The following is a 15,095-nucleotide window of genomic DNA, read 5'->3' as shown; positions in this document are numbered from 1 at the left end:
ACGGCCTATTGAATTATAATGGGAGTTAAATTGGTGTGAAGTCATAAACGCCTTATATGTTTGAGGGAACTCTACCTATTATTACTTTAGAACTAGTTATTACTATTTAATTATCGCTAATGCTGAAAAATAAAAATTCCCTACAATACATGATTGCAGAGCTTGTAAAATTCTGGATTTGGACAACATATAAGCCTGGAAACAATAACATATTTATATTTGTCTAGGGTAAAAAAAAAATTAAAATATAATGCTGTAACATATGTAATTTCTAAATCGATTAATGAAAATACAAAAATACTCATTCATTTTGCAAAAATGAAAAATACTAATTCTAAATTTCGTACCTACAAGTTTGTGAATACACAAATAGATACATTCTAAATAATAGTGGTAGCTAATTAATTGCTGAAAGCTTGACACTGGTCTTCAAATTCACGATTTCTTTCCTTCAAAAACTCTATATTCTTCGTTAACAGAGCCAAATGCTGTTTATTTTCAGATATACCTGATATGATTTTATGCGGTTCGTAATAGTCAAGCAGGTTATTTAAAAATTGTTTTTTTAAATTGTACGCTATTCTTGTATATTCATATTCCTTTTCGCAATGTGTTAAAATATAGTACTTAGACTCGTGTTCTTTAATTATTTGCGTGAGAACCTCTGTTTTTTTTATACATTCAGATTTATTTTTTAAAATCGCACTTTCATCCTACAAAAATAAATTCAGATATAAATTGTTGTAACCTGAATATGTGTATCATCGCCTGCTAAATGAAAAAAAAAAGTTATGTCTGCGTAATTTAAAGTTTGACATTTGTAGCCACTGATATCTACGTTGTAATGGTAGCATATCAAATTTTTTAAATTGATTTAGCAATGTTTATTTAGCAGGTTATGGTAGTTCACAGAAGTGACTTCGTGATCAAACATATATTGATGTTGCTTTATTTTATTTATCATGTATATGCTTTTAAGTAATTTCCACTTAAGTCATTTCTGTCCCTAACTAGGTATATAATTGTTTAACATACAAACTCTGATCCCAAGCTCTGAAACTTTTCCACGGAAGTATCAACTGCATCCACAAAATTATCCCTAATTTTAAAGATTAGGTATACAAATGAGTAACAACTACTTCCTAACTTACGAATCAGTGGACATCATTTCATATATGGCTAAAACTTCTCTTTGAATTTCGTTTAGTTTAGAATTAGGAATCATGTGCAACTGATTAAAAGAATTTTTTATGTTTAATTTTCCTGTAAAGTTTGCGTGTAGAGTTTGATGCTCTTCATTGCTCTTTAGATAATCGTCTTTTACTTCTTTGTACTCTTGAAGGGTTTCTTCATAGATATTATAAAAAACCGCTCTTTGCTTACAAGATTGCTCCAGTGCAACATCCTATAAAAAGAAAAAAATTACATGTTGATACAATTTTCTTACATTAAAAAATATAAAAAAAGTGATTGTTGTAAATGGTAAGTAGCAATATAAAAAAAGTTGCTAAAAGGTATTGATACAGCTAAATATTTCCAGAACGGTTTATCAGAACTCATTGAACTTTGATGCACAGGCAAAAGTATTTAAACTCTATCCTCTGAAATGTTGAAATTTTCAACATCTATTTTAGAGATACAAGGCCAACTTGAAGAAGTACTTTTACTTGTGTACCAAATTTCAATGAGTTCTGATAAATCGTTCTGGAAATATTTAGTTGTATTCATACTTTTAGTAACCCTGTATGGTATATTATATTCCACCTTCAAACATAATAATTGTTTCTACAAATCTGCTGGTTGAGCTACCAATACAATCCTCTTAATATTTTATTTATTAGTTGCGTATTTTATTCCTCAAATTTCACTTTGGAGGACCATCTAAGTAGCTTTCGATAAAATGCCCTTGATTGAAATAACACCTACGATGTAAGAAACGTTTATAATAATAATTAATAATCCGTACTTTGTTAAAACAGCTTCTAAAAAACAAAAAACATAACCAAAATTAGTAATATTTCGTTTATGACGCAAGTAAAAAGTTGGACATATTAATTATTTATACAACGTGTTTCAAAATAATTTTCATCTAATTGCCTATGGTTGCAGATTTTCATCAAGGGAAAGATAGGAGTTGAAGCGATTTTAAAGCTAACTAGATGAAAATCATTTTGAAACACCCTTTATATTAAAAAAAAATAGGAACATATAGGAAAAAATAATCAAGAGTATTATAACAGTTATCGTTATCTTATCAGCTTATTATAAGCTCATATAACAGATTATAAAAACCCTCTCAAAATTACGTCCGTTTAATGTTTTTAAATCCAAACACGTCATGAATTTTTTGATGGAAATAATCAGTATAATTTACAAATTATTTTCCTTTATTCCTGAAAACAATTTAATTGCGTGTCTAAAATTTTTATAAAGCAAGAAGATGTCTTTTTGTAATACTTATTTTGTAAAACAGTTTTTTAGAAATGTTAATTTTTGAGGTATGGGTAGTAGACAACATTATGATTTATCTCAAATTAAAACATAGAAGAATAATTATTTAAAACAGAGTTACCTACTATAAACTCAATGGAATTTCGTAGAAGATAAAAAGTATTTACTTTTTCCATGAACATTACAAAACAAAACAAACAAATAAGAAACAATTAGTTTTTGTATTATGCTAACAGAATTGGAACAGTGACACAACGCTTTATTCGGAACCACCTATAATTAACAAGTGCTTCAAATCTGGAAAAACTCTCTTTAGCAAGTAGAGAAAAAGAAATTGAAAAGATAAATTTTTAGTGATTCTGATTATTATCTACGGATCGGTTAGTTCCTACTTCTACTATACATAATATATTAAGCAGGTACTATTGTTAGGTTGCCTATTTTTATTAGCAAAAGGGCTTTTTTAATTTACAACAAATTGTATCATTATAATATATCCAACATATATACTAGCGTTTTTTGGACATCGGTATTTCCAAATTCGACAAATTTTTTGACAATAATATGTACTGTATTTGTTGTGATGGTACAACTGTTTCCTAATTCTAATTTTACACAGTAAATAGTGGAATAATTATTTCCTCCTAATTTCGTTTGCTGAATACTTGAGAGTAACTAGAATTTTGACATGTTTGAAATGATTTACGAGGATAAATTGAAAAGCCTTCTGTCCGCACAAGAAAACAAAAGAATATCGCTTAAAAAGGAATTTTATTTTTCAACGTAATCCCCGTAAAGTTCAATGCCACTTATGTTTAAGAATTCTTATTCCATATCCCTATACCCCGTTCTTCCAACTGGTCTAAATACGGACTCGTACTTCTTTCCACTATGAAATTTTTTCAAGTATGGAATAAAATAAAATCCTAGAGGGCTAAGTTCGGCAAGTAGGGAGCATGGGGTGCCAATTCAAAGAGTAGTTCGTTAATTTTTACCATAGCAATAATTGACTTTTGGAGCAGGATGTATTATTCTGGTGAAACAGAATTTTTTCTTTATTAATCCGGGTGTTTTTTAAATTTTTTCTTTTAGCTGGTAACATAGGGTAACGTAGTATGTCCCGGTGATTGTTTCACCCATTTTAAGATAATCCACAAAAACATCCTTGGCATTCCAAAAAACTGAAGCCAAAACTTTTCAGGTCGACGGAAAAATAAAATGTGCCGTTTACCTCAGCTTTAATTTCTTTTGGGAATAAACCCCTAATATGAAAATATTTAATTATTACACGAATTTCAATTGTTCCATTCTTATAGCTGCTTACCTACTTTCGCAAATTTGACAGACTGTCAAATTATTATTATCTGACAAAAATATTTGTGATTCCACAGTCAGAATGATTAATCTTAAAACAATATAACACCGTAAAAATATCACGCAAATTTGTATCTTATATGGAATCGGCCAGAGACTTTTCAATTTATCATGGCATTATAAAAAAATAGGCGAATATTAAAGAATAACCAGCAAATTCTTCGTTACCTGAACAGAGTAACTTTTCAGCATCGATTCGTAATCTAATTCAGTGGATTCCAACATCTTTATGATTCTTCTCACTAAACACTAATTTCTCAAAATACACAAAGATGCTATTAAATTAATTACAAAATATTTTAATGCTTTCTTTTTAATTTTAATATTCTTGTTGTAATTACACACATATATCAAATGTCACAATTTCCACCATGATTAATTATGACACGTGGCAAAGCATACTAGACCGCACAGCGTAATTTAAAAATCACTCTGATTCGATTTCGTTCAAATTATGGCTGTTAAATTTTGATTATCTTGGTTTTGATATAATAAAAATTTCCAAACTCTTTAATAGTGACGTAATTTTAACAATTATGTAGTCAATATTAGATTGTAAAGATTTACTCGATGCAGAATTTTATTCCATATGATTGTAAATAAAGCAGTTTCATGATCCTCAACTCCTTACCATTTGTTTAATAAATTATTTATTCATTGTTATAAGTACTTCTTGACTGTCAGCTAAGGAAATATTGCAATAGGGTCCATACGACGAATGGTTACTTTCATGTTTTCTCGACGTTTCGTGATTTCGAAAAGTAGGTCTCGCTTTTCCGTCGTCTATTGTCTGTGTCAATTTTTATTATGTAGGTAACCTTCTAAACTACTGGACCCATTGTTGTCAAATTTTATGATATACGTTAGAAGTAGGTATCGTGTAGATGGTAAAATGCTAATCAAAATTTGTCGGATTATCCCCATCATCAATGGGATGACCTCATCTTTAAAATTTACAATAGTAAGTATACATATGTTATTTAAATTTTATAGAATAACAAACTCCTGCACTTGTGGTTTATGAAACCGTGTTGAGTTTTTACCCTAAACATCCAGATTTAAAAAAGAATCAAAATTGTATAACGGCATTTTGCAATTTAATTTTGAAACTGCTAAATCGAATGCTCTGAAATTTTGCAAACGTTTTAAGGTTATCGTAGGCATTGTAAATCGTTAATCAAAATTTTTAATTTATCCATTTATAGCCCTACAAAAATTATGACTAAAAATTTGGCCCAATAAAACCCATCTAAAATAAAATAGTATACTTACGGTTTATAGATGCTTTCATATCTTTTAGAACAGGGTAACTCAAACATATTAATGAATGAGAATATCTATTTTATTGATCGAATCAAGAATGGCTCATCCCATTTTCTTGATAATATGAGCATAATAGCCTCTCTCATTTTCATTGAAACACCACTTGTTGGTCGTAAATTTTCCAACTAATTGCAAAATTTTAAGCAAAATCAACAGGTAATGTTTCAGTAGAATGGCAAAGATAATACTAGTAGTATTACAGTGCACTTATTCAACGTAGGTATACATGTACTTATTAAAATGTTGATAACGTTACAGAACATTTTTTTTAACTCACTTGAAATACAGACACAGCATGCTTCTTTACCTGTACTTTAATAGACCACATCCATCTTTTTTAACTTTTCATAAAAAAAGTTAAATTTATGTAATTAAATTTTATAATTTTTAGAAGAATCTGTTATTTGTTTAAATAACTTTACAGCAATTATTTAAATTTATGTAATTAAATTTTATAATTTTTAGAAGAATCTGTTATTTGTTCACCTATACTTCAGTTTTGTTTAAATAACTTTACACCAATTTTTTTAATGTTAAATAATACCTTAATACCTATATTATATATACAGGGTTAGTATAAAGTCCCGGAACGGTCGAATAACTTTGTTATTTGAAAAGTTTTTTTCTGAAATTTGCTTTGGATATATAGTTAAACATGGCGACTTGATTACAACATTTTTCCTTTTTTTATCGCTCACGGTTTGACAGACCGAGGGCCGCCTACTTTTTTTTTATGGAACATTAAGATTTTTTTGACATTTTCTGAAGCAGAATTAAAAATTACTTTCAGAAATTTTCAACATGTTTATTTCTACTGTTTAATGTTGTAAAATCATACACAATTCATTGAGACATTATTAGTATTTTCAAAGATGACGTGATTTTACAATATTAGTTTTTTTATATCAGTAAAAGTAAACATGTTGATAATTTCTGAAATTAGTTTTTTATTCTGCATCAAATATGTAAAAAAAATCTGGGTGATTATTATTAAAAAAAAAAAATAGGCGGCATTGTGTTTCAAACCGATAGCGATAAAAAAAAGGAAAAATATTGTAATCAAGTCGCCATGTTTAACTATATGTCCACACAAATTTTCCAAAAAAAAACTTTTCAAATAACAAAGTTATTCAGTCGTTCCGGGATTTTATACTAACCTGTATAATAAGTGTGCTTAACGACAATAATAGTTATCAAGGCCATAAAGAAGAACTTTTTCGGTCTATCTGAAGTTTGAACCCGAGGCGTCAAGTCCTAGAAATCAGAATTCTCTTTGGCCAAGGTACACAACACATCGTTTTTTAGGCGACTATTACAGTTTGTTAAAACAAAAACAGGGCTTTAACATTTAAATTTTGCAGATCTGTGTAATGAATTTGTGATTTCTTATAAAATTATAGGGCACTTAAAAAGATTTATGTTCACACTTTACACATATTATTTGGAGTAAACTACATACCTATGTGTAACACATTTTTGTTTTAGTTTGTTATACAATGACTTCCTCTACCAAAATTCAAATTTAATTTTGTTGTTATATTCAAAGTTAAAAATCCTTAGAATCCTATGGATGCTGTCAGAGGATAAAAACTGGTACCTTCACAAAAGCCTTATTAATTTAGATTCATTCATGTGACCGAATAATGATTGAGAAATTCTGATTTTCGTTATTGTTTGACCTAATAACCTTAACTCGGCAAAACTTATCCATAAATTTTACATATGTATAAAATCCGCGACTTTATCAACTACCTATTAAGATAAAAAGTCACCTCATGCTGTTTATATTATATTACATGTGGTATGTTATTTATTTTAGTTCGTTCTGTTGTTAAGTGAACTTTAGCTAGAAAAAATTGTTTTATTTTTTTAATGTCGTAATTTGATGATCAAAATTCGTTATAAAATATATGCATTGCAGTTTAAAAAGCATATGTTTGCCCCGACGCATATATGAGTTATATTTGCAATACACTAAATTAAGCCCCCTTCAAGATAAACACAATGGCGTTTACAGAATTTCAACATCTCTATCAGTTATCAAGAAAATCAAGATATATAAGATCACGCAGTTTTATCTGGGACACTGTATATATTGTATATTTAAAGCAATGGCGGCTCGTGACCGATGGGGGGACACTATTTGATTGATGCGTTAAATATTAAGATACAAAACAGACTGTTATTACCAATTAATAGACAAAATTCTGCGATTTTAACTCATTCATTACTGAGGGGACACGCAAAACAAAACAATTCATTATTTTTTTCACAACCGCACATCCACAAAAAATATCATGTGTTATGGATATTAAAATATTTATGAAAATCTCTCGTTTTGCCATGAATACTTTTTTTATTAATAAATCGGGAGTGATTATCCCTAAATTGTTCACTACAACTTTATCGTCGTAAAACAGAGGACGATTTTTTATTAAATATTCGACTGAATTTATTATTTTTATTTATTAAAATCAAACAATTTTACTCGCGCAAAATGTGACCCATTCCAGCCAAATACAGCGGCTAGAGGCGCGGTTTCCATGGCAACTGTGTAAACAAAAAGTCTAAATGTGTCATGATTGGGTCTTCGTTTTTATCGAGACCTTACCAACGATATATTCAAGATACAATATCGTTTGATGTATGTTTTGATGTATTTGATACAAATCGAGCGAGATAAAAAAATTATACTTTTGATAATTATGACAAACTTCCGGATAATTTTTTAAATATTGAAAATTATTATTTTGCAATGTCCAGTGTGTTTGTAGACGTTGTAATTTTGGGGGGCACGTGCCTTTGTGTCCCCTGGTACCACCCGCACCTGACTAAAAGAAGGAAATTTTCTGTACAGTTTTAACAGAATTTTTTGAAATTTCCATGAGATATAAAGACTGCTTTAGTAATTGCAAAATATTAAATTTATTAAATTTTCCGCATTCATCGTTTACAGACATTTGATGACTTTATATTATATAAAAGAAAATGAAATAAGTGTTTCTTAAAATGAGCATTATGATGCCACATTCCTTGTGCTTGCCCTTATTTTATCCAAAAGTTAATACAGAATGTCTCAAAGAAATAAATGATGGACTAACAGTTTTGTTATATGAATGCCTTAAACAAAAATGGCTCTACTAATTCTATAATATTTTTGATTATATTATCATTAATATGACTGCGATTACATTAAAAAGTTAATACACTTCTAAAAAATTCTCAGATGCACGCGGTACATTATTTACATATAGTTCAAAAGCCAGCGAAATTATGTAACTTTAAAGATTTTTTTAATAATGATAAACAACATTGCTAATTGTAATAAAGTGATATATTGACCTTTACCCTGAGGTTCTATATATATGTATACTTATAAAATAGTTTTTTATTAGCTTGATTAATTGATTGTAAGACTACACAATACGTTATAGTGTCTTTAAAATGTACAATTTGTTTCAATAAGGTGCCACTACAGAAATTTAATTTCAAAAAAAAGGTAATAAGACTTATTTTATTAACTGAATGTGATTTGAGGCTTGAAAATTGATAAATTCATCCTGGAACTTTCTAATGTCTTAAGGGCGAATTCCACTGCGCGTGCACCTGAATTTGAATTCTATTTTATCAATATTTTCTTTCTGTTTTTGAAAATAATATTACAACACAAACATTCAAACTTAATCTTCACAGTTTTATTTTTAGTGTTCATGAGAAAAAAAACTAAGTGTACAACTGCGTTTGTCACAGGTCGTGCAATTCGTACTTAATTTGCATTCACTTTCCTAAAAAAAATGTTAAACATAACCTGAAAACTTTGTGTGTCATATTATTTGTGGACTTTTAAATGCTGAGTAGTGCTTCGAATTGACCTTAGTGAAGTTACTGATACGATATCAGATATTTGTTGAAAAATAAAAGTAAATTTTTGTGGTTTCTGTGTTGTTTAGTAGTGGATTTTAATTCTTAACAATCCAGAGTTCGTTTTGTATTATTCTAGAATTGCTACGTGACTACCAAGTTGTAAATCATGGCTGGTGAGTAGAATGTTCGCAGTGTATTGTTAAGTTATTATTATCATAATAAATATAAAGATTTTAAAAATTTGTTAAGAGTTATATGTAAAGGTAAGTTTTCTCAAATATTTTTTTTTGTAGCCAATCCTTTTGATAAGCATTTAAAAACATTAACGATAGGATCCAAAGAATATCAATATTATGATTTATCAGCTTTGGGTAACCAATATGGTAAGAAATTTATTATGCTGTTTATGTGTTCTTAATTTTCTGAATTCTCGAAGCTCGGTTACCATACTCTATTAGAGTATTACTGGAATCGGCCGTCAGAAATTGTGATAATTTTCAAGTTAAAGAACAAGATGTTCAAAATATCTTGAACTGGGAAAATAATCAATCACTGGAAGGGGGCATTGAAGTCCCATTCAAACCAGCAAGAGTGATCCTGCAGGTGTCAAATTATTTTATGTTAAGAATGCATAACGCTGAAACAATTTTTAGGATTTTACAGGTGTGCCGGCTGTTGTGGACTTTGCAGCTATGAGAGACGCTGTTAAAGAGTTAGGAGGAGATCCAGAAAAAATTAACCCCAGTTGTCCCGCAGATCTTGTTATCGATCATTCAGTTCAAGTTGATTTTGCTAGATCGTAAGTTGTGACAATTTATTTTATCTATAAAACTTCATGTTCTGCAGGCCTAACGCTTTGAAAAAAAATGAAGAATTAGAATTTGAAAGAAATCAAGAACGCTTCACATTTTTGAAAGTATGTTTTAATGATATTTATTATGCGTGTTTTTTTTATTTTTACATTTCTAGTGGGGAGCTAAAGCTTTTAATAACATGTTGATTGTACCACCTGGGAGTGGTATAGTGCATCAAGTTAATCTTGAGTACCTTGCAAGGGTGGTATTTACTGGTTCGGACAAACCAATTTTATATCCAGACACAGTTGTATGTTGGAATTTGAGATTACTTAATTAATTAAATAATGAAAATAACTTTTGTAGGTAGGAACTGATTCACATACAACAATGATAAATGGATTAGGTGTTCTTGGGTGGGGTGTGGGTGGCATCGAGGCAGAAGCTGTAATGTTAGGTCAGTCTATAAGTATGTTACTTCCAAAAGTTGTTGGTTATCGACTGTATGGATCTTTGGGGCCATATGTTACATCAACAGATTTAGTATTAACTATAACAAAAGTAGATTCATTCATTTTAGATTTGTTCTGTTACCTTATTAAAAAATGTTTCAGCATTTGAGACAGTTGGGAGTTGTAGGAAAGTTTGTAGAATTTTATGGACCAGGGGTTGCAGCTTTGTCAATTGCAGATCGTGCGACAATAGCAAATATGTGTCCTGAATATGGAGCTACAGTAGGATTTTTCCCAGTAGATGAACATTCTCTAAACTATTTAAGGCAAACAAGTAACTTTAATACAATTAGTAATTAAATTTTACTTTTCATAATTAATTCATAGGTCGACCAGAAGAGCAAATAGAGCTAATTAGAGCATATTTGAAGGCTACAGATCAGTTGAGAAATTACACAAATGAAGAAAATGAACCAATATTTAGTCACACCGTGAATCTGGATTTATCAACAGTGGTTTCCTCTGTCAGTGGACCAAAAAGGCCAAATGATCGAGTTTCTGTTTCTGAGATGAAGACAGATTTCCAAGCTTGTTTAAGCAATAAGGTAATGAAAAATTTTGGTACCAATTAAAAAGTTGAACATTGTGAAAAAGTCATCTGTCTTGACTAGGTTAGTCAATAAGGAGTTTTCCACATCATTACTCATTAGCAGATCACAATATACGTAAACAAAAATTTTTGACGAAAATAGATTTTAATAAATAGTAAACTATGAAATGAGGGCGGGCGTAAGAGAGTTTAAAATTAATGAAGAAATTAAAAAAAAATCATTGGTTTTGAAATTTATTCTTCTATAAAACGTAATTTGAAAAACGTGTGTTATTTATTTATTTTTTTAATTAGTCGACGTGTATTCAAATAGACTATGCAATAAGTACATAACGTTATGTATGTAAACAATTGTGGAATGCCCATTTACATATGATTAAAAAAACATTCAAAACATGTTTTGTCACCTTGCACGTACAACGTTGTATGTCCTATTTTCTAACTTTTCATTGTACTCACTTCAAAATCCATAGCCAATTAATCAGTTCATGTTAAGAAGTGTATGTAATGTAGTGGACATCTTTCCAGGTTTCATGAAACTTTGTTGAATAGAACCACCTGAAACGGTGCGACATATTGAATCCCCCTAAGTCTAGTAAAATACATTATCTGAGCTCAGCATGTCCAACTTTAATTTTAAGTGTAAAACAAATTGTGAATTTATCTATCTTGGCAACAATTAGAGAAACGATTTTAAAAGAATGTTTAAAATATTTGATAGATATCCACCTCGTTCGGCGAAAAACACGATTCGTATCAGCAATGAGATAAAATTGAAATTATTCGGTAAAAATCACAGAACCCTAATCAGTAATAAAACTAAATTAAACGATGTTCATAATGCTCTTCTCAGCGTGTTGACATGTAATTTAACAAACGAACAAATTCAACCCACTGATACTTAAATATTTAAATTATCATCTGAGTCGAATGTGTCCAGTCGTAACATATAAGTCACAATAAGAGTTTAGTAATCTCTAATCCGAGGGATGGTTGAAGTGACAACACTAAAAGACGAACTCGACCTAATAATGATTTTGTACAAATATATCAGCGGAGGTCAGTGTATCCGGTAGTAGTGTCAACCTCAGGTTTAAACACAAAAGAAAAACCCGATTTATGAAATATTTGCCCGATGATATGTAAAAAAACACGTGAAAAGAATTCGCGCAGTTGTCTACTGTCGACGTATGCTCAAACAATTTCATTTTTGCCGAGAGGGAGAGTTGCCATATTCACATGGTCCCATTCGATCGCAGCCTTACGTTTTTAAGTTTTCGGTAAAGCTAATCCAATAGAACGATATAAAATGGCACACTACAAGGACAAACTTTGATTTAAATACAAAACAAATAATGAAGTTATTTACATTGATAACAACTAGAAAAGTAATCAAATGCTAGAACAAATAAATATTCATTCCGATTTATGAAAAACAGTATTTCTACCAGTGATGTACTTATTGTAACAAAACTAACAGGCACACTCAATCCAGTGATACGTATGTAAAATATCATCTGAATCGAATGTGTCTGCTTGTAATGCTAAATTCACAATAAAGTTTGTATAGATTATCGTATTGAAGCAGAGATAGTTGGTGTTGGAGGGGCAATACTAAAGGACAAACTCAACCCAGTGATGATTGTATATTACACCAGCTGAGTTCAGTATATCCGACAATAATACCAGTTTTAATTTTAAGTGCAAAGTAAATTGTACCGGTAATTTGAGGAAAGACTAAAATGTTTAAAATTACACTCCCTAAAGTTATTCACGATGCAATTATTCAACTAAAGCAAACAGACAAGCTCAACCCAGTGACAGTTATTTAAAAAATCACTGAGCCGAATATGTCCGATAGTTATATTGAATTTACACTAAACAAGTTTGACGTATTGTTCTGTGGAATTCATCGTGGATGCTGATGGTTGAAGTAGTTGATTTTTGGCGAGAGAAGAGTGCCTGTCAACGTTGCTCAATTAGATTTCAGTTTTATGATTTCAAATTTTCATTAAAACTGATCCAATAGAACGACGTAGAATGGGCATGCTCAACCAAAAATTGATGCAACTGCAAGACAAACTCAATCCAGTGAAGAATTTTTCATTAGATGAGTTTAGAATCCAGCATCAACTGTGAGGTAGTTACCGGTCACAATCTGAAAAAGTAAAATTTTGAAGAAAAATAACGATTAGTAAAAAATATGAGAAGATTCCTACCTAGTGTAATCTCGTATCATCATGCTACCTTCAGCTATCAAAATGCTGCTATTTTAACAAAATAGACATACGCAGCCCAATGATAGTTATGTTAATATATCATCTGAGTTGAATGTAATGTACCTAATTCACAATAATAGCTGTGCTGTCGTAGAGGTAATACCAAAGGACAAACTTAACCTAGTGATGATTTTGTTAGGTACATCTGCTGGGGCTTAGTGTATCCGACAGTTGTACAAACTTCAATAACGAAGTAAATTGTCGTTTTAACTAGCTTACAATTTAAGGAACTACCAAAATGCATCTTGTTTTCTGGATAAATTTGCGAGATGTGACTATTCCAACAAAACAAATGGACACACTCAATCCGGTGATAATTTTTTAAAATATCCCCTGAACCAAGTATGCCTAATCGTGATGTTGAATTTGTTTGACCAGGTGCATTAAAACGTTATGTAACCGCAATATCAGACTAGATTATTGTCCAGAATCTAAGGTAAAACGTGAGGGTTGAGACAATTGTGCCAGAAGTGTCACATCGACGTTGTTCCGTAAGATCGTAGCTTTATGACATCAGATTTTCACTAAAGCTAATCAAACGGAACGACATAAATTGACATACTAATAAATCAACCATCTGAGTGTGTTTTTCAGGTGTGAATTCATACTAAGAGTTTGACGAGGTTATTGTCTTGAATTCGAGATGGTAATTGCTAGACATATAATACCAAGGGACAAACTCAACCCGGTGATGATTTTGTAATACACATCAACTGGGCTCAATATATCCCGTAGTCATGACGTAAAGAGTGAATGTATCGAAAGTGTCCGAAGTAGCTGCTTGAACAAAACAGTGATAAAACTTTAGGACATACTCATCCCAGTGATGATTTTCTAAAATACATCAGCTGGACCAAGTCTATCCGACAATAATATCAATTATAATTTCAAATAGAAAACACATTTTAGTTGTAGAAACGATGACCAAAATATTTCAAAAAAGAAAAAATCTGTCGTAGGGGAAATACTAAAGGACATACTCATCCCAGTGATGATTTTGTAAAATACATCAGCTGGGCCAAGTGTATCCGACAGTAATACCAATTATATTACAATAATTATTTGGTTCGCCGTTATGTATACATATTAACAAGGAGAGAAATTGAATGATTGTTTAAAATATTATGTAATCCTAATATCTTACTAGATTATTGTCCAGAATTTAAGATAAAACGTTAGGGTTGAGACAATTGTGTCAGAAGTGTCACATCGACGTTGTTCCGTAAGATCGTAGCTTTATGACATCAGATTTTCACTAAAGCTAATCAAACGGAACGACATAAATTGACATACTAATAAATCAACCATCTGAGTGTGTTTTTCAGGTGTGAATTCATACTAAGAGTTTGACGAGGTTATTGTCTTGAATTCGAGATGGTAATTGCTAGACGTATAATACCAAGGGACAAACTCAACCCGGTGATGATTTTGTAATACAAATCAACTGGGCTCAAAATATCCCGTAGTAATGACGTGAAGTGTGAATGTATTGAAAGTGTCCGAAGTAGCTGATTGAACAAAACAGTGATAAAACTATAGGACATACTAATCCCAGTGATGAATTTTTAAAATACATCAGCTGGACCAAGTCGTATCCGATAGTAATACCAATTATGATTTCAAATTTGTAGAAACGATGGCCAGAATATATCAAAAAAGAGAAAATGTGTGTCGTAGAGGTAATACCAAAGGACATACTCATCCCAGTGATGATTTTGTAAAATACATCAACTGGGCCAAGTCTATCCGACAGTAGTACCAATTATATTATATTAAATATTTGGTTCGTCTTCGTATCTGTTAACTTAATTAATTAACAAGGAGACAAATTGAATGATTGTTTAAAATATTATGTAATCCTAATCTCACTAGATCATGGCCCAGCATGTCAAGCAAAAAGTGAGGATTGAGCCAATTGTGCCAAAAGTGTCACATCAACGTTGTCCCG

General features: G+C 30.7%; 2 protein-coding genes across 2 annotated transcripts in view; one reads left to right on the top strand and one right to left on the bottom strand.

The window, feature by feature from the left end:
* Nucleotides 1-377: 377 nt before the first annotated feature.
* On the bottom strand, nucleotides 378-4,084 carry LOC135122518 (uncharacterized). The gene is made up of 4 exons (XM_064046741.1): nucleotides 3,994-4,084; nucleotides 1,152-1,405; nucleotides 1,036-1,099; nucleotides 378-713 (listed from the first exon to the last, which is right to left on the bottom strand). Exons 1-4 carry the CDS (start codon nucleotides 4,048-4,050, stop codon nucleotides 402-404), a joined length of 687 nt encoding a protein of 228 aa, XP_063902811.1. The 5' UTR covers nucleotides 4,051-4,084; the 3' UTR covers nucleotides 378-401.
* A 4,802-nt stretch (nucleotides 4,085-8,886) lies between these two features.
* Nucleotides 8,887-15,095, top strand: part of LOC135122511 (cytoplasmic aconitate hydratase-like) — a 47,539-nt gene continuing 41,330 nt past the window's right edge. Inside the window, exons 1-9 of the mRNA XM_064046734.1 lie at nucleotides 8,887-9,185; nucleotides 9,306-9,395; nucleotides 9,449-9,615; nucleotides 9,666-9,811; nucleotides 9,859-9,928; nucleotides 9,982-10,116; nucleotides 10,173-10,367; nucleotides 10,421-10,592; nucleotides 10,646-10,863. Coding sequence (XP_063902804.1) covers nucleotides 9,179-9,185; nucleotides 9,306-9,395; nucleotides 9,449-9,615; nucleotides 9,666-9,811; nucleotides 9,859-9,928; nucleotides 9,982-10,116; nucleotides 10,173-10,367; nucleotides 10,421-10,592; nucleotides 10,646-10,863 — 1,200 coding nt within the window. The 5' untranslated portion in view covers nucleotides 8,887-9,178. The remainder of the gene's footprint in view (nucleotides 9,186-9,305; nucleotides 9,396-9,448; nucleotides 9,616-9,665; nucleotides 9,812-9,858; nucleotides 9,929-9,981; nucleotides 10,117-10,172; nucleotides 10,368-10,420; nucleotides 10,593-10,645; nucleotides 10,864-15,095) is intronic.

The sequence above is a fragment of the Zophobas morio genome, unplaced genomic scaffold, assembly GCF_036711695.1.
Source record: "Zophobas morio isolate AGI-343-1 ecotype UQ-CSIRO unplaced genomic scaffold, CSIRO_AGI_Zmor_V1 ptg000005l, whole genome shotgun sequence".
In the NCBI taxonomy this organism is placed as follows: Eukaryota; Metazoa; Arthropoda; class Insecta; order Coleoptera; family Tenebrionidae; genus Zophobas; species Zophobas morio.
This window is presented reverse-complemented; position numbering and strand designations above follow the sequence as displayed.

Bases quoted from the DNA above. Each gene is read 5' to 3' on its own strand.
- LOC135122518 (XM_064046741.1), bottom strand. From the start codon at position 4,050: ATGTTGGAATCCACTGAATTAGATTACGAATCGATGCTGAAAAGTTAC. The intron at 1,406-3,993 runs GTAACGAAGAAT...TTCTTTTTATAG, and splicing joins TGAAAAGTTACTCTGTTCAG to GATGTTGCACTGGAGCAATC. The intron at 1,100-1,151 runs GTAAGTTAGGAA...CTTTAAAATTAG, and splicing joins GAAATGATGTCCACTGATTC to GGATAATTTTGTGGATGCAG.